Source organism: Lipophrys pholis, assembly GCF_963383615.2.
Source record: "Lipophrys pholis genome assembly, chromosome: 7".
Taxonomy (NCBI): Eukaryota; Metazoa; Chordata; class Actinopteri; order Blenniiformes; family Blenniidae; genus Lipophrys; species Lipophrys pholis.
In genome coordinates this window covers 19,908,136-19,927,424 of record NC_137638.1, presented here as the reverse complement: position 1 = coordinate 19,927,424, position 19,289 = coordinate 19,908,136, and the positions used below count along the sequence as shown (strand labels likewise).

The following is a 19,289-nucleotide window of genomic DNA, read 5'->3' as shown; positions in this document are numbered from 1 at the left end:
GCTGGACATAAAACATAAGATTTAGATTGCGTAGTGCAGTCTAAAGAAACAATAAATTAGAGAAACACAGATGACAGGTGTTAAATGCGTCTAAATTAATCCACAACTAAGGAAAATATTGCAAGTCATGCAATGAATTTGAAAGAATTAAACAGAACCCGTAAAAACAACAACAACACACGATTCTAATTTTTGCGACACCAAAAGCACAGATTGCACTGAATTGTAATCAGTTGCGTGGGTTTATTTTGTAACGGTGGATCGGAAGTGATGACGGGTGTTAGTCTGTGAGGATTCACACTGGCTGTCCGGGCGCAGTGAGCGGAGCGGAGAAGAGCGCACACGTCGCTCTCCAGCACATCGCACCACTGCGGTAGCAGCAACACAGGAGGAGGAGGAGGAGGAGGAAGACCCGGCAGGCTCACTTCACTTGTTCCCGCACGATCACGTCCAGGTGGTCAGTTTGTGCGTGTGCGTGTTTTTTGTGTGTGTGTGCGTGTTTCCCCGCCGACTCCACCACACGGGAGGTACTTTACCTAAGAGGACGTACAAGCAGCAGGGCTTTCCGACAAGCCCAGCGAGAGCCAAAAGGAAGGAGAACTTTTGACTTGTGTTGCGTGATTTTTATTTGCACCTCATCGTCGTAACCTTGGAAGTCGGACCTGAGTATTACGAGAGGATGGGACCGCTGCTCCTTTCCATCGCCCTGTGTCTGGGCGCCGCTGTCCCACAGCATGTGAAAGGTGAGTGGAAAAGTGACATCCCTGCCATTATCACTGTATTTTTTTTTATTTTATTTTATTTTTTTTTGCACGGTTTTAGCCCTGAAGCAGAGGAGTAGTACAGACCGATCAATCGCGATTGGGAATTGCACATCTCATGTTTAAACAAAACAAAAAAGAGGGAACCCCACATTAATAGCGAGGAGAAGGAAATGCGTGGTGCGTCTGTGTTGTTTGCGGATTACCAGCGAGCTGTCAACACGCTTTGATATTGCCATTATTTTTGTTTTCTTGTGTTATGAAAGACACTTGTTTGAGTCGATCAACCCGATGATTAAACTGTATTTACCAGTGCGCAAATTCTCCTTGACAAGGAGCCAAGTCAGCTCGCACATATGGGCACGCAATTATGGTTAAAATGTGCACTGCTCCATTATTTTGTGCGCCCTCCCGTGATTATCTTCAGCTGCTGGCTCCTCTGCTTTGTGATGCTCCCACAGGATAGAAATGTGAGGATTCGGATATAGCCGCTGTATTAAAGAAAAGAAAGAAAGAAAACTCAAAAAACCAAAACCATCTCCTGCTTCCTCTTCTTAAATAACCGAACCATGACAAAGGGCATATATGTGGGAATGTTTTCCTGGGTATGAGTTAATCACAGACACAGATGGTATCACTTGGAGGAGATAAAAGAGCCTCTTCTATTAGTTGTGGAGCCAGTATTGACTTGGATGACATCACAAGAAGATAGGTTGCAAGTCTGATGTGCCCCCCCCCCCCCCCCCCCCCCCCCCCCCCCCCCCCCTATAAACTGGCATGTTGCCTTTCCTTATAGATTATCTTGACCCACTGTATCAGCATTTCAATCTTTCCATGCCCTCCCCTTTTTTGCTCTTCCACTTCTCTGGTAATAGGGATGTTTAAGGTTTTCTCTGCTATAGATTCCCCATGAATGGCGCAGAACTGTACCTGTGGGACTTTCTGTGAAGACAGCAGTGGTAGCCCCTTATGGAAATGGGTCATGCCGTCCTCCCTGTCACCATTCATTTGGTGACAAGCTTGCCTCAGGAGTCACACGTGTCAAAAAATCCCCATTCTTTACACCAAGAGTGTGCCTCAAGCAGAGTTTCGAAGGATCCTAAAGCCTCACAGTGTCAACCCAGAGTCAGCCGCTGCATGACACAATACTCCCTGGTAGGCTGGCATAATGAATGCAGGGGGAAATGCAGGGAGTCGTGGTTGCCCCGTGTGTGTGTGTGTCGACTTGTTTTAACGGATCATTGAGTTAAAAATACACCTTGAACAAGTGCCTCAATTAATCATATCGCGGTTAAATTTGTGGTATTGCAAAGAGGATTTGGAAGCGCGGCTGTGATCTCGTCCACAGTGAGGGGCAGATTTGAAGAGGATGTGGAGGTGGATGGAGGGTGTTAGCTGTGTTTTATTTGTGTCCCAATGTGTTTCCAGTAATAATTCACAATCATCAGTCATTTTAGTAATGTAATGAGCAGTAGGATGTTTGAAAAAAAAAACAACAACATTACAACAGTGAGATTGGCAGGGCTGCAAAGTACATCCAGTATATAGTCTCAAAGAAGCAAAAGGAAAGTGTGTGTCATGGTAATTAGAAATCTCTTGGATGCTTCTCAAGATGTTTTCTACTTACCTTTTGTCAGGGTTCAAAGACACCAGGTTTCCTAATAGGGTATCACAGGGCACCACTGTCCACTGAAACAAATTGATGGGGTAGAAACATTCGCCTTCAGGTAAAACAGACCACATTGTTCCAAGTCAGCGTGCAATACATCACTTTCTCTGGTTGGTTACTGCTCCTGACTTTCTGACATTGTTTGTGATGCTGCTTGTCTGCCCGGACAAAGCACATTGCACTGAACCCACGGGCTGTCTCTATGAAAATACAAGATGCTTCTGTGCTTGTTCAAAGTCAGTTTTAATGAATGACCATCTTATTTTTGGTCAGAATCTTGTTATCCGCACAATTAGACAATTTTAGGGCTATGGACCACCATCTTGAGTGGCAGTGCGATTGTCTGTGATTGGAAAGTCGTGATTTTATGGTAATATTGTTGGTTTTCTGGTCAGTTTATTCAGAACTTCTCGAGTGTGAACAATTAGAATGCTTGTGGATTGAGACTGGCTCAATAAGATGCTCATCATGCTGACAGACCGCAGATTTAGGGGTTTTGTACTTCAGGGTAGCCTTGCTCATTGCTTGTAGGAATGATGTCTGGGCCATTTGGATTAACAAAAGAGACGGCCCAGGATTAAGTTAATAGCTTGGATGCCCTTGATTTTCTTGAGATTAAATTTTCTGGAGTCATCTGGTGTGCTGAACAGGGGAAAAAAAAAAGAAAAAAAAGGAAAGGAGATTTGTTTGCAAACTGTTGAAGGGACTTTAATGGAAGGTACATGCAGATGATAGATGTTATCTAAAAGCTCATTACATTAACCGGTCACTGAAGGTTATGGGTGACGCGCGGGTGACTTTTAACAACAATGACTTGTGATGGACCTCTACAGTGCCCTTCACTTTGCTTTTAAATGGCACAATCTTTAATCAGTGCAGAGACTCAGGTCAGATCTGCAGCAATGATAACCAAAAACATCAAAGCAACTCTTAGGACAACAACTCATGCATGTCGATGTGCCGCTAGGACTCCTAGAGTTATAGGGACCGGTGACGTAGTGACACAGGTTAATGTCTTATCTTTCTATTTGTGGAACCGAAGTGGACTGCTCATCTTCAGTGGCGATGCTCCCAAAGCTGTTCAATATTAAAAAGACGAGTTCATTTGTCTCATTTGTTGACACTTTAATGGATGCAGTACTATATACTTTTTATGTTTTGGGGAATCCCGTTGTCCTGCCTACATTTCCTGACTTACTGGGAGGGCACTAAAAGGGTAGTTATAGAGGTTGCAAGGACGCCCGAATACCAAATGCTTGCTAGAAAACCTTGGCACAGCCTTCAGATCAGGGTGGCAGCAAAGTGGTTGCATAGGTTATTTGAACTGACATGGACTCATGTTCACCTAGAATCTATATATAGAAGCAAAATGAACCTGCGGCTGTTGTTTTTACACTTTGTGTCTTATTTTCTTCCATGTAATTGAATAAGCATGTGACCAGTCCTAATTGCCTCATGCAGTTAACATAGTTGGCCATGATGGGCTTCGTCCTCGATTCTCAAGGTGAATTGAGACACATTTGTACATCAGAGACTGAAAATTAACATGTGTCAACACGTCTGTCAGAGAGAAGAAAAAACACAAAGCCTGATCATCAATGTGATCTTTTCATTCTCTCCTCACCTGGCCAATACTAAAAGCACCATGTAATATTATGGTGATGTCCAAACTGTGTTTTTTTTTTTTTTGTTGTTTTTTTTTTTCACTGTCAGAATTCAGAGCATGGCTGGCTAAAAGAGAGAAAAAAGGACCCCCCCCACCCCCGAAAACTGTCAAAAGATTATAGGAATATTTCATTTGTGGTGTCACTTCATGTCGAGTGTACATCAGCTTTTTTCCACTGAGAACATGCAGCAGCCTGTCCTTTCACAGTTTGAGTATTCAGAAGACCACATGCTGGTTTGAAGTAATCCCACTGGGTCACGAATAATGACTCAACTTTTCGAGACATGAGCAAAACCTGCTCTGTCTCTGTGTGTGCGTGTTTATGCGTGTGCGTGCACTTGAGCCAAAAAGAGGATAAAAAAGTTATATGATGTCTTGTTTGAACTGCAGATATATTTTAGGAGATGTTATCCGAATTCGTTGAGACACACAGTTTTCTTGACTCCCGGTCTTATAAAAAGAAAGTCTCTATAAAGATGCTCTGTATGCCAACACGTTACATTTAGCCTTAAGCACCTAATGTATTTTGGAACGTAAGTCTGGGTCTTTAATTGGTGTTCAAAAAAAACTATTTTCACATGAGATATGATTCAAATTTGTTTTCAGCAACACGGATATTGTGTTGTACAACCACATTGCTGCTCGTTGCTAACACCGCACTCTGGGGATGACGATGCATTGCAGGACTGTGGTTTTGTGACTACACCAACTAATGAACACAACATCAGAAGACATGTATAGGCATGTGCTTATTTATACACAGCATTTGTTAATAGGCTTCATTGGCAGTTTCTGCATCACTTTGTGACTGATGGGCTCTTTGAATGCAAACAGTAGATGTTTTTTTTTTTTTTTTTTTTTAATGAGCCACTGCTAAATATAGCAGCTCAATACAGACTGGGCTTTAGGACGGTGCACATGAAACAAGTTTACCTTTAGGGCTCGCTCAGACTGAGACTATCAAGCATATGGAGTCCAGACATTAACAGTCCATTCAATGACTCATACTGTATATTCATACAGATTGTCATATACTAGAGCAGAGGATGATATTGGTGCTGCACTGGCCCTTTATGACAAGAAAGTGCAGAAATGACACATTAAGCCTTGTTGCTCATATATTCTTTAGTTGTTACTCACAATATGGTACTTGCCGCAATGAGATATTCAATACTTCTGTTCAACAGATACCTCAGAGGCGGCCAATGCAGAGTTAATGATAAATGGTGTTGCAATTATATTGTGAGCAGTTCACCTTGAAACTTTGAACAGAATTCTCTGAAATGGTGATACCACTAAGTCACATTTACCGATTGTGTGCGTGTGTGTGTGTGTGTGTGTGTGTGTGTGTGTTTGTGTGTTTTAGGTGGGAGAACAGTATAGACATGTCCAGAAAATAAACAGCAGATATACTTATGTATTCAATGCCTCTGTCAACACTGGGGAACGTCTACATTTATCACAGTGTGCGGTTTAGTGTGTTGTAGTGGCGCTCCAGCTCATATGAAAACATGTTTGAATGTTAAAGTCTCAGCAGTGCAAGAACTACACGTGGTGCCTATCGCAATGATAGCATTAGGATATAGTGCAGAATTTGTTGCTTCTATGTTTCTCTAAAATAACGGATTTTTGAGAAAACCTTAGCAGGTATTAGCGGTGCTGTGATTAGATTGGACTAACAGCTTGGGTGCTTTTCTCTGTGGAGTTTCCATGTTCTCCCGTGCACAAGTACGTTTTGTCTTGGTACTCCAGGTTCCCAAAAGCATGCCATTAAGGGTGGACTGGTGACTATACTTTGCCCATTGTTTTGAATTGGTGGCCTGTCCAGGGTGTACTCTGCCTTCCTCCATAGTCACTTGGGATTGGCTCAAGCTACTTGTGACCTGAAGGGTTTTCTGTCCAAAGACATGTGTGTCAGGTGAGAGCGTATCTCCAAAATGACCAAAGGTGTGAACAAGAATGTGAGGTTGTTTGGACATCACAGAGTTACCACAGAAAGACAGAGTGTATCCTACATCTTGTCCATTGCAACTTGGTTATACAAAATGGAATATGGATGGAGTATACATTAAGTTGGGATCATCAAATGTGATGTTAGTACTTTATGTGCCAACCAATTTGATATGAAAGCGCCTGAAAAAATAGAAAAAGAAAATATAAAAAAGACATTGACAATTTCTACACTTTTTATGTCTGAACTATTGTCTTTATTCCTCTGGTACGTGTAATGTAAATGAAATAATTTTCTGCTTTTGATAACTTCTACCTCATTTGGGAGTCACTGAAGCACTGCAATTTCATGGAGAACAGTCTGATGTATCTAGGAGAGAGAAAAGAGGAAATATTGTATGCAGCTTCACTTTGTGTTTTCTTATTTATCTTGCAAATAATTGCATATGTTCATCTGTTGATTTTCTGCTCCGTCATTCTTCCGTTCTTCTGAACACCTGTCTCAGCAAACATCAAGTAAGTGAGTCCATTAGCATATCCGCAGACATCTGCTGCATGTTTTTCTGTGTATGCGTAGAGAAAAAGGTATTTAAGTGAAGATCCCTGACAATCATGGCTGTGAATTGTTATTGTATCCTCTAAGTGAATGATGCAAACATTTTGAGCTGTTGTAGGCATGGCCGCTCGGCGCCCACGACCCATCCGATTTGTGTGAGAGGTGTCACACGACTGTCAGCCATTTATTATCAGTGCTGGCCATGAGTGAAAGAGTCCACCTTTCCACAGTAAATCAATAGGCAGAATAAATTATTTTTGGATAGGCTGGAGAAGCCAGAGGAGTCTGTGTGAGGAATTTGTTTTAAGTTTTATTGGGGGACCAAAGCTTTAAGACGAGAGCTCCGAGAGTTTAAAGCTTGTACATGGTGCATGAATGATGCGTAAACCTCCTGAATGTTTGATGTTTACACAAAAATCAAGCTTCTGACACAATCCTGTGATATAATATCTGCTCCCTTGTAGGGTATAAAATCTCTTTAGTGTGTATGCTTGTAATCTTTTTTTTTTTTTTTTTTTTTCACTTCTTTTGAAGACTTTTCACAATGCTTTCAATTTTACAACAGGTGTGTGCAAGGTATTATGGCTGCAATTAATGTCACACTGGGATGAGAGTTTGTTAGTAATTTTCGTCAAAAAACTCCACGCTGGTAACACTCATGCTTGTATTTATTAAACAAACATGCTTTTGCCTTCTTCAGACTGTAGTTAAGCTCGCCTTAGTCAACATAAGATTGAGGAGTTAAGGCAATGAGCTTTGCTTTGGTCTGATAAAGTCTCTCCATTGGGTTCTGAAACACCGCTGCATTTTCAATAAGCGCTATCTACTTATTTGAGATCAGATGGGTGCAGGTGGCTTAAGTTCTTACGGCCGACAAGCCCTGAGGAGATGTGGGCTACTCATTCCTATTCCAGAGCCATACTTAAATCATCAGGCAATCTAACTGTCTACACACCAAGGTTACAAAGGTAACTTGAATTTTTGACTTATTTTTCCGATGTAAATGTATACTTCATTGAGGTGTATTGTGTGTGGTGCCACAACAGCTAACGAGAAGTACTAGACCATTTCAACTAATATCCAGCCTATTGAGTTTAACGCCGTGCTGATGTATTCTATCATTTACTTTTTTAGTCTTTCATTTATTTTTCACTCCAGTAATGACTTTTATCTGAAGATTTGCTTGCGCATATTATGTTATTAGGTTTGAAGCAGAGTCCTCATCTCCAGTGTTTGTTAAATTTTGGCAAACACGCACTTTTCCTTCTCTCTGTTAATTCTACCTCGGCAAAGACTATAATGTTCGGTTTCACACGTGTCAAACAGCTGATAATCAAACTAAATAGTAATTATTAGCATTACTGTTCTCCGTGGGGTTGAATTGTACTGCAGTATAATTTAGGGGTGCTTCTAATATTTTGGCCCAGCCATTGTCATACATGAGATGGGCATGAAAAGGAAAAAACGTCTCTCAGCATGATGCTCTCAAGTACTGCACTACCACTTTCTCCACCCTGCACCATAAACAAAAAGCAGAATTCCAGCTTTTTGATCGCGTCAACACAAAGGGACAATTGTGAGTGTTGACTCTGTAGCTTGCATTGTATTCATTGTACATGTGTGGCAAGTGAGTGCATGTTTGAGCGTGTTAGTGTCTGTATTGAGCACTCTGTGTGTTTTTCAGCGCGTGTGTGCACAGATGTGTGGGTCTCCGTGGTTGATGCTCAGAGAGGTAACCCAGAAATGTCACCACACATAGTCGAGGCAGCAAATCTGTATTTTTTTTTTGTTTTGTTTTTTTGCACAGTGAGGATAAGCATCTATGCTTCACTCATTTGCCAAACGCAGAACACCATCCCTTCATTTACTATATGTCAGCCAGTAAATAATGCTGAAAACCATCAGTGGGATGTTTAAGGAATGACAGACCGAGAGCAACAATGAGGAGGCACAAGAGAAAGTCAGAATCTCCTGGATGTCATTCTTCCTGCACAAGCAAAATTTCAGCCGTGTAACTAATATATACAAGCAAACTTTCATGAACTGCTTCCAAGTATATTTATTTATCTTCTGGAAAGGGTATAGGAGGTCATGGTATAAATGACTTGCTATGTATTGGGAAGTGCAATTTTTTATTTTTATTTTTTCAAAGTGGAGAATCTTCAGTCCAGATGTTTTGGATTACCTTAGGGGTGTGTACAACCAGACGGGACGGAATTCGCCAGAGAGGGAGAGGAAGAGGGCGCAGAGACCCCGAATGAAAACCCCCTCTAATGTGAAGTTCAATGAACAGAGAGCACTCACCTTCAAATTTCAAAGTAATGCCCATTCGAAACCTCAAAAAGAATGATCTTCTGGACTCTGTTATCACACAGCATTGTCACTAAAAGGGTGAGAGTTGCACAAAGTTGCACCATTTTGGTAAGTGTTACGTGTAGCATGAGACTGATGATTTGATTTCTTTTTCTTTTTCCCTCTCAAAATGTTTCTTTTAAGAGGTCGGATGGTTGGCATAGGCCGGCTGAAGACTTTATAAACTAGAACACAGGCAGTCAAGTTAATTTAGGTTGTTTTAGAGGATCAGTGGCAGACAGCAAATAGAAAGAAGTGAAGGCTGAAATTGAATTTAACAAATGCCAGTGGGCAAAGTGTGTCTTTCAACATAGAATTCCGCTCGTTTATTTTCTCTTTAAAGCCTGTTTTGACCTTAGCTCAGTAATAAATCAAGGGCAACTTGATAGCAGCAATTGTCACTTACATGGATTATATCACCCTGAAAAAACATAAAACAAGAAGGTGAAGGGTTTATTCCAGAAATGGAACTTATACCCATCCATTAATCCATCCGTCTTCTTCTATACCTGCTTTATCCTGGCGAGGCTTATGGGGAGCTAGATCCTATCCCAGCTGACGTGGTGCAAGAGGCAGGGTACGCCGAACAGATTGTCGGTAAATCATAGAAAGACTGTCAATCTCTCACACACACGCGCACACGCACACGCACACGCACACGCACACGCACACGCACACACACACACACACACACACCCACGCAAGCCCATGAGCAGTTCAGAGCCCGTAATTAAGTTAAGATGCACTCTGGACTGCGTGTGAAAACTGGAGGAACGTCACTCATGCAGACACAGGTAGAACCTATTACCTTCATACAAAAGCTGGCCCCAACATGGGTTTAAGATCCCACACTTACACTTCTTACTACAAGGTGACAACGCTAAGCATTATACCATTGTGCAGCCCATAATTGAACATTTATCAATAGTTTATCACAGCTCCAATCAATTTTATTTGCATTCCTAAACAATCACGTTGCAGACAGCAAAGCCACAAAGGAAAGGCAGACAAAGCAATAATGATACGCTGTGGCTGTAACAGTGTGGCTGACAATCTGTACTTTTCAGAATAAATTGGATTGAATATTGACCAGTCTGCATTTCTGTACATGAACTCATCACTTTTTGACACCTCCTGAAATTCACAAAGTATTCACCAGTTCTCCATCAACTTGTTCGCTTAGGATCACGGCATATTGAATCTGTGACTCATCACAGAGCCAGTGCACATAGAAGCTTATTTTTGATTTTTGAAATGTGAAACACATCATGTTTTGTGTTATTTTTCGTGATAAGACATTGCATGAATATCTGCAGCATACAGAATGAGGATGAACATTTTAATCAGGACTAGATAACGTGTCTAATAGAGGACAATGCTCATAAAACAGGGAGCGTTACACCATATATCCAGGCTCAAAGTGTCCCATTATCTTTCTGAAGCCCTTATTTTCCAAATTTTAATGGAATCAGATGGGGCAGTGCATCTTCACTGGTCTCACGATTCAATGTGATTGTCACATACATTTCGATTTGATTTGATTTGATTCCTTGATGCATAACTATGTGTTGCATCATTAATTTTCTTTATAACTTGCTCATGGCAAAGCTTTCCCCTTCATGAATCCAAGCAGTCAGATAAATATGAACTCACTTTTTAATTTGAAAAATGACAAACGTCATAAACATGACTTTAGTCTGAACACAGCAGACAACAAGTGCATTTACAACAGCAAATACTAAAACAGCATCGATACAGTGCAGAGTTCTTCATACGAGAAAATATTTAAATGTTAACATAAATGTCTAAACTTTTAATTCAATTGTAAACTAGGGATGCACCGATACCACTTTTTCAAAAGACGATTACAAGTACTAACCTACTTGCCAATTCCAAGTACTTATTCGCCATAAAGCTTAATTCATACTCCATACGCAAGCTATGCGGAGGCTATGAGTTGCCGCGAACCGCCTCTGCACAGCCTTCTGCCCACGTCTGCACGGCGATGCATTGTAGAACGATTCATTTGAACACCTCTAGAATCAGAGGTCGTTGTTGCGTCGAGCCGTCTTATTTCCTAACACTGGGTGTGATCACAGTGTCTCCAGGTAAATGATGTCAGCTTGGCACGCTTTTCACCATGTGGCCCCCACCCGCCACTCGAGGAGCAGCAGCTGTTGTTTTGAGCAGGTTAATATTCAAACTCTGGAGTTGAACGTGGTTGTGCATTGACTACTAATATTCCAGTTTTTTCTCACAGCTGACGTGCCACCTTGTATTCATCCTGTGAAATGAAACTGTGCTGATTTTGCGAGGTAAGATCCCTCCAGCTCCTCTCCACTGTTTTTAAAACTGCAGACTATTCAAGCACTGCCGTGGACTGCTGTGTGACAGCTTTGTTGCCTCAGTTAGTAGTGGGTGGCTGCATGACAGTTACATGAATAAAACACTAATTGGTTTACCTTACTAATATTCTGATGGCCTCATTCCTAGTGCAGGATGTGTGCAGGAGGAGCACACTGCAGGTATTGTACGTCTGGGCTGTCATAAGATGCATTGTAACGTAACCATTGGCTGGAAAGCAAAAAAGAAATACTTCAAAAGAACAGCCTGATCTTTTATTGTGGTTTAAGATCTCACTGACCTCTTATTTGAAAAGTTCAAGCTGTTCTATACATTTTGCGTTGTTTCCTTGTTATAAAGCCAACCCAATTCCACTGACATCATTCACCCGGCTGAGCATTGTCTTATTCCTTCTATTTTCCCTCTAAACCAGGTCTTTCAGCAGTTTGGTCTCTCTATTATTCACCACTGTTTGAGCATCATTAAATATTTACAAGTGTGATCTTTCTAACCTGCTTCAGTTGTCCCAGGCAGGTGTGCTGTATTGCAGATGCAGGCAGGCAATACGCTGAACAATACGCTTGTAAATCTTGTTCTGTAGAATCTGTACCAAGCGCTGAAGCCGTTGAGACTGACAAGTTCAATTAGCAGCTGAAGAAGTTCAAAAGTTGAAATCACGGAGGGTATTTTTAACCAGGTGCGGTGCACTGAAGAGAAATCTGTGGGATATTTCACCCTCTCTTGCACTGTCTCTTTCTCACTCTCACACAAAAGCCGGAGAACTTATAATTATAACACATCAAGCCTCGGTTCTTATGTGGCTGCTGTGGCTGGATGGAGATTGGGTTTGATGTGATGAATAGAACTTTTGGATAGGTTTTACCTGCACGGCGCATTGGGCTGGTGGCGATGCAGGCTTTTATGTGTGTATGCTGCTTTGACGGCCTGAGTTGGTTAATAATTATACAGATATGTGTGAGGACTACATTCTTAGCACAGTGCTCAATCATAAAGGCATAAAAACAATTGCTGAATCGTAGCGACGGTATTATATTTGAAGGTTCTTAAGTCACTCTTGACTACATCATCACTCATAAATCTGCAGTACTCTGAGCCTTTTTCTACTTAACTCTGAGGCTTTCTGTGCCTACATGAAATTCAGTGACCAAGGGGTAAGCAGTATGAAAAAAATTCAATTTGTCAAGGGCTGCCCTTTTCAGTACACACAATGCACGGCTTAGGCCAGTGGGTGTGAAGTACGAGGGGAACAAGTATCAGAAAATATTGTGTAAGTGCTTCTTCATGTTCTTCTCACATGCATTCAGAGCTGTAGAGTAACATCAGACACAGCTTCACTGTAACAGTTTTCCCAGATTAACCTCAACCAAGCAAGCGACTCTGCCCTGTCAAAGCAGTCGTGTAAATAAAGGATGGACGATTGTCAAAAGGTTTGTTTTGTCACGAATTACTGTGTGTTTTTTAATTTTTAATTTTTTTTTATTTACTAGTGGTATAAAAGCTTGTAACTGATCACTCACTTGCTCGATTCAGCAGACTTACGCCTGACAATTATTGGCAAAGTTTAGCCAATAGTGTTCAATACGTGCTGCTGTGATTTAACCAATACTTCTCGGAATATGGGCGTTGACGTGCAGTAACAAGTGACAGTGCTCACCACTGCACTGCAATGTGACCAAAAGAGCTTTAGCTTGTGTCTCACTGGATTAATCTGTGCATAAATCCAAGCTTGTATACTTCTGACTATCGTCAAGGGGGATATGTACTGAACGACTTTATAAAATCCTATTTTTGTGAAGGCTCCGGGAAACCAACTGGGTTTAAAAGTAGTTCTTCCCGATGAAAAATTCGAGAGGATTAAATAGATAATCCAGGAGCTCCACCACAACATAATAACTTGTTTCAGGACTTTATAGTAACATTTTGACTACAATGGACAGTTGCATGATATGTAGGCAAAATACATATTTCTAAGTCTATTTTTTTTTTTATTTGTAATGTAAAATGAAAAAAGAAGCTATCAGATTGGCTCATTTATCATCACTATGCCTGTGGCTGCTGTACAAATGCTCTTAACCTAACCGCCACATGACTGAACATTTGATTATGCGACACTAGTGCATCCTTTGTGAATTCTGATTCAGTTGTTGCTCAGTCACAGACTGTATTTATGTGGCATAATTTCCCCTTTCATCCAAAATGCCACATGGAAAACGTCACGACAACAAGGGAGCTAATGAGGTACAACATTTAGCGAACAGGGTCAAAGAATTGCCTTCATGTCCTGTTGAATATGGATTAATGCTGTAAATTAGTCAAACTCTTTCCCACTGAATTTCATTTTCCTTTCGCCCGTTGCTATTTCGTCGCTTTTTAATCTGCCCCGGCGCTTTCCATCACAGACACCTTCCTCCTTGGTGCTCGCTGTGAACATCCAGATGAAGATGTGAGCACCGCTTCTTTATACATGTTTGATGAATCTCTTTATGCTGCTTCTGGGATGCAGTCATGAATGTGGGAGATCTTGTCTGGGAAAAAAGGTACAAAATATGGGAGGTGTCCAAGTTTGTAATGAGGCTAGCGAGGCTCTTCTGGCTCATGAGCAATCTAGGGCATCTGTAATGAGCATGCAGAGAGAGGAATGGGGGGTGGGGGCAGAGAAAAGACCGAGGGGCGTGTTGGAAACTTGCATTGAGCAACAAACCGTAACATCAGCTGTCCTGTAGATGTGGGGAGCAGCGAGGTGTCAGTCGGCAGTCCTGCTTAACAGGAAATTCCAGATGAATTCAGTAATCACTGCTCTCTACTGACCTTAAGTATGTGCTCTCCCCATCAACAAATTCCCAAGACATTTAAATTGATGGGGCAACAACTGTCTCTAGTAGAAAAACAAATAAACTCTATTGAAATGTTTCGAAAAGGAGATATATGGAAATCATTTAGACGTCTGTTGAACATGAGCTTTTTGTTGATGAGAACAGCAAAATAGGTGCACAGTACTTATTAGATCAATCCATCAAACAGTCTACATATTAGGATTTAATACTGATCTAATAAAGGAAGGGATTTATTCCTTTGCTTCATACTTTTATTAAACTTAGTGCAGATATCCTTTTTTTTTATATGTTTAACTGACAGTTCAATTGGCATTAGAGAAGTGTAGTTATTATGATGATGATCATGATGATGATGATGATTACTGCTTCTACTTGGGTATTATCACCTTGTCTGTTTGTGCAGGAGACAGTATTTGACAAGGCAGTATTTCAGCCAGATATTACAAGCTTGCATCACATACAGAACCATTGCAACAATGTTAGCAGTATCATAACCATCATTAAATACCCTTATTATTGGCCTGAAGGGATAGTAAAACTGAACAGAATACTGCCTCCGCTGTTAACTAGCCCCTGGACAATTTATACAAGTTACTTTTGTGTGCCATCGCATAAAATAAATGGCTTTACAACGTTTGACTAGTTTCGAGCGCTCAGAGTTGACTTAATTAATGTCTCAAGGTGGCGGTTTGGTCAATGGCCAAGATTGTCGTGGATTATGTTAGAGAGAGCCTACAATGTCACGGGACTGTGCTCTATAGACATACAGAGTGTGTCGTGATCGGTCCCTGTGCTGAGCCACTCCAGCTTTGCCCCCACTGGCATTTGGTTCTAAAAGTTCTCAAAACAATTCTTTTAGCTACAGGTAAAATATATACATGACAGGTTCATGATTCTTACCCAGGCTAATTAACCCTGTATCATTAAGAGTTGGCGGGGCTTTAAAGTGCCAGGGTGATAGATAAATAATTCATTATTATGTCAACGGGGTCTAATATTCATTTTAATTACCTTTTGACATGCTGAAATAATAGCTTTTGTCAATTTTAATATCTTCAAACCATCCTACTTACACTAAAGGTTCCTAGTAATTCTGAAGGCTTTGCATATTCTTATTCTTGCCATTATGGTTCATACTGTATAGGTTATACTTTCACCTAAGGAAAACTATAGTTCCGGGTTGCTAGAAAATCCTCCAGACCCTTATGGCCCCAGACTGAGTGCATTATCGTTGCCCCTGGCCCATGATGAGGAGAGGTATCGATCTTATCCTCCGCTGAAAGCCCTCTGTGCACCTCTGCAGGGCTTAGAGTTGGTTGAGGCGGGTTGCACAGTAATGAGAGAAGTAGAGGGCAGAATAGGGGACCAGCTTATACCAAACAAGGATGAAGACCTCTACACTGGAAAAAAAACGAAGATAGCGGGGCATTTTTTAACCCTTCCCTTTAAGCCAGTCTGTTCTTTCTGTCTGCGAGCACAGTGGAGGTCTTCACCACGCCATGGATTCTACCCTTGATGGTCTTATCTGGAATTTAGGGCTCCTGTGAGACTATATCTCGTCACAGACTGTCTGAAAACTAAATTTGGTTCACTCCAACAATGAAGTCAGAGGAGCAGTGAAGGTGGTCTTAAACGATTAAAAGCATATCTCAGAGAATGTGAGCTCACCCAAACCTGATGGGGTAGGATACCTCAAACTAAGAAAAAAAATAATAATCCCAGTTCTTTTATGCTCCAGCGTTGGATGCTTTTGTGGTGACAGAAGTTGGCTTTTTTGACACGGACCCCAAAGAGAGAAGTATAGTATATGTGTAGGCCTTTGATGGGATGATTATATTCAGTGGAGCCTTGAACCTCACAGGGACCAGAGCGTAACCACACGGTAGTGATTATCGGAACTGATTTTGGGGCATGAATGCAGTCGGTTTTTGGGAAGGTTTTCCCAGAGCACTACTCATATTATGCGGTGAAGAGAGTGGTAATGGAGGTGAAACAAAAGACGTTTTTCAATGTTCCAAAAAACAGGAATATGGAAAAGAGAGATCGTCTACTATAATTTCTGGTCACATGGGTGCCTGTTGAGATTATATTGGATATATTATATATTTTTGGATCATGGCGAAATTAATTATATATTTAAAGCTCTAATGAAAATTTACCCACTTACCCATTTACTGTTTTGGAAATAGTCTTTTCTTTTTACACTTTTAGACTTTCAGTCACATTTACCCATTAATGCACAAACTCTCATCAATGGTGACAGTCACCATGCTATTCAGGGTTCAACATTGTGCTCAAGGGCACTCAAGGGTGAGAATATAGTACTTGTGATTGGGAAATAGCCCACTCTACAAGTACCAACTGAATCACAGTCTTTCTAGATCTAGATTGCAATCTCGGATCTTGGTGTTGGCTCTTCTCCAACATCCCCTGTACCTGTGGCAACTGGCATGATTCTTTAATGTACCTATGGTTTGTAACAAAAAAAACCAAACACTGTTGTTTAACAATCTTGGTTTTGATTTTTAATTAACATATCACTTTCAATGACATTCCTTCTTCTCAGAACATGTTGTATTATCATGTGTTTCAGCCCTCGGTTATCGGTCCTTCAGGAAAAGTTTTCATCGTGCAAAAGCTTAGACTTGAAATAAAGTCGGCTGATTTTCGTCAGGAAACTTCAACACCGATTGAATTTGCAGGATATGAGTAAAAAGACTGAAATCAGGAATTCCATTGCAGTAAAATAACCTGATCTAAAATGTACCCATCCTAATGTCTTGGTCGACTGCTAATGCGGGTCTATTCTGCTTGACTTGCATTAGCTGGAGAAGTCACTTATCCTCAGTGAGGGAGGAGGTTTAAAGTCAGCCAACAGCATCTGATTGACTTCAAAAAAGCACCTAAGCTTTCCGTCGTCTTCAAATGTCACAATAAAGACCTAGATCCTTTCTCTCCGGGCGAGGACATCCCAAAAGCTTTCACAGACTCAGTGGCCAGCGTACTCTCAGTTATTAAGACCTATTTCATGTGTTGGGTGTGTTGCCATCAAATCTTTCTCCCCTGTGTCCCGCTCCTCCCTGTCGCCTTTTAAATCCAGTCCAGATTCCAGCGTGTTCATCTTTCCCTCTCTGTGTGCCTCCGTCTTCATGTAGCCGTCTCTGAACAGTGGGTTGTGGATGACTTTAGCTTCCTGGGACCGCACTGTGTCTTTGTAGTCTTCTGTAGACATTTAGCGTTTTCAACCCTCTCTAAACAACTTCTCTCTCTCTCTCTCTCTCTCTCTCTCTCTCTCTCTCTCTCTCTCTCTCTCTCGCTCTCTCGCTCTCTCTCTCCCTCCCTCCCCTCGCTTCCCTCTCCCTGAGGCCAAGGCAAGCCTATTCCTCCTAGCTATTATATCCAATTAGGAGTGAGAGTTTCACCCCTCCTTCTTTTCTACACTAACAATGTGGAATCCAGTGAAATGAGTCAGGTTTTTTTTCTTTCTTTTTCTTCTTCGCTTCTTTGATGTGAACAAATTATGCTTCAGATACACACTTGGCAGGAAAACAAAGATCCAGTTTACCCTTTCAAGTTTGGATTCTTTGTGATTTAGTGAACAAAAATGTAGAGATCGCTGGGTGCAGATCGATGCCCGGTATTCTCCGTTGGTGTGAAACATACTAACACAAGTTCTGACTTGAAAAACGGAAGTATAAATGTAAATACACAAGTGATGCATTTTGAAATGGTCTCACATTGTTATCACATTCCTACCTCTGTTTTCCATAAACAGTATCACTTGTTCTGATTGTATTTGTTTTTCTTATGCTGACTCGGAGACGTGGTGCCCCACAGTTTGTCTTCTTTCAGCAGGTCAAGTATAAGCCAGATCTCAGCATGAGCCTTTCTACCATCAGACGCCCTTCCCTTGAATGTAAAGCGGCGCAGCATATTGGAAAACTATTTACTGGACGATAACCTTTACCCATTATTTACGAAATACTTGACCTTCAAAAGGTATGAAGTTACCGACCTGCGATGTCTGTTTTGTTTTTTTTTGCCTACAGTTCAATAGTATTTAGTTACTGAACAGATATGCGATCCAAGCCAGCACTGTTTGATGAATGAAACTGTGTAAAAACAGAGTTCAGTTTCAGCGTTTTATCCCCGAAGTGCAGTGCATCATGCTGTTGGTGGTGAGTAGTCAAGTGAGAGCTAAAGCTTCCCAAACAGATGGTAGGTGTTTACATTAAATGCATCTGAAGCCCGTGACAGCAGCTTCTCTGCACCTCAAATGATAAAGCTGGAGGATGTTTGTCTAACAGTTTGGTATATCATATGGGTTTACAGGTGACAATAAAAAAAGAAGAAGCTTTTTTTTGGTTTTTTTAAAGCTACTCTGAGAATAAAAAAAAAAAGTAAAAATCCTCACGAGTGCAGATAAAGCTCTATGAAGCTTGTTTTGAAAGACAATAGGACTTAACCTTTAGAGCTCCATCTCAGATAATTGAAGTAAACAGTGGCTTGTGATACAAAAGGGGCGGAAAAATTACCATAACATTTCAGGAAACAGATTGTGCTGCATAATGGGGTCTGTGTGCTGCAGCACTCTGGGAGCTTATTTGCTTTTGTTTATGGGTTGTACATACTTCGACAGAATTTGACTTGTGTACATGAGGTTGAAGGCAGCAGTTTCATTTTGTTGTGACCCATTCCCTTAAGGTGGTCGGAGCCTTAAGGTGGTCTTTCTTACTTTCTATATTTAGTAGTCCTTCAGCATTCTTCTCCATCCTTGTGCTGAAATAATGTATGCTTGCATTATTCATTAGAATACTCATTTTAAATATAAATATACATTACTCCTGAACCTGACCTCGACCCCATCAGTATGTATTCAACTTTCCTCTTCATGTTTTATTTTCTGTATATTTGCTGGCACATAATGTAAATCCAGAGATGTTGGGGGCTCGATTCGAAGGCATTTTTATACAATGAAGTGATATGGCATTTCTGTATTAAAAATGCATTTTTGCTTCCTTGCGCTATGGGAAACAGACTAATGGTTCAGATTTCTTTCTGTAAAAGGGTCATTTCTTTGGAAGAACTGTTTCGAACCTCTTTGTGGTCATATTTAATTCAAAACACACAGTTTAAC

At 41.0% G+C, this 19,289-nt stretch overlaps 1 protein-coding gene across 3 annotated transcripts in view; it reads left to right on the top strand.

The window, feature by feature from the left end:
* Window positions 1-282: 282 nt before the first annotated feature.
* edil3a (EGF-like repeats and discoidin I-like domains 3a) overlaps window positions 283-19,289 on the top strand; it is a 115,163-nt gene continuing 96,156 nt past the window's right edge. Inside the window, exon 1 of one of the 3 annotated variants that reach the window (XM_080468291.1) lies at window positions 283-743. In XM_080468291.1, the coding sequence (XP_080324417.1) occupies window positions 680-743 (64 nt within the window). In that variant the 5' untranslated portion in view covers window positions 283-679. The remainder of the gene's footprint in view (window positions 744-19,289) is intronic. The other 2 variants (XM_080468293.1, XM_080468292.1) reach the window with 2 other exon arrangements.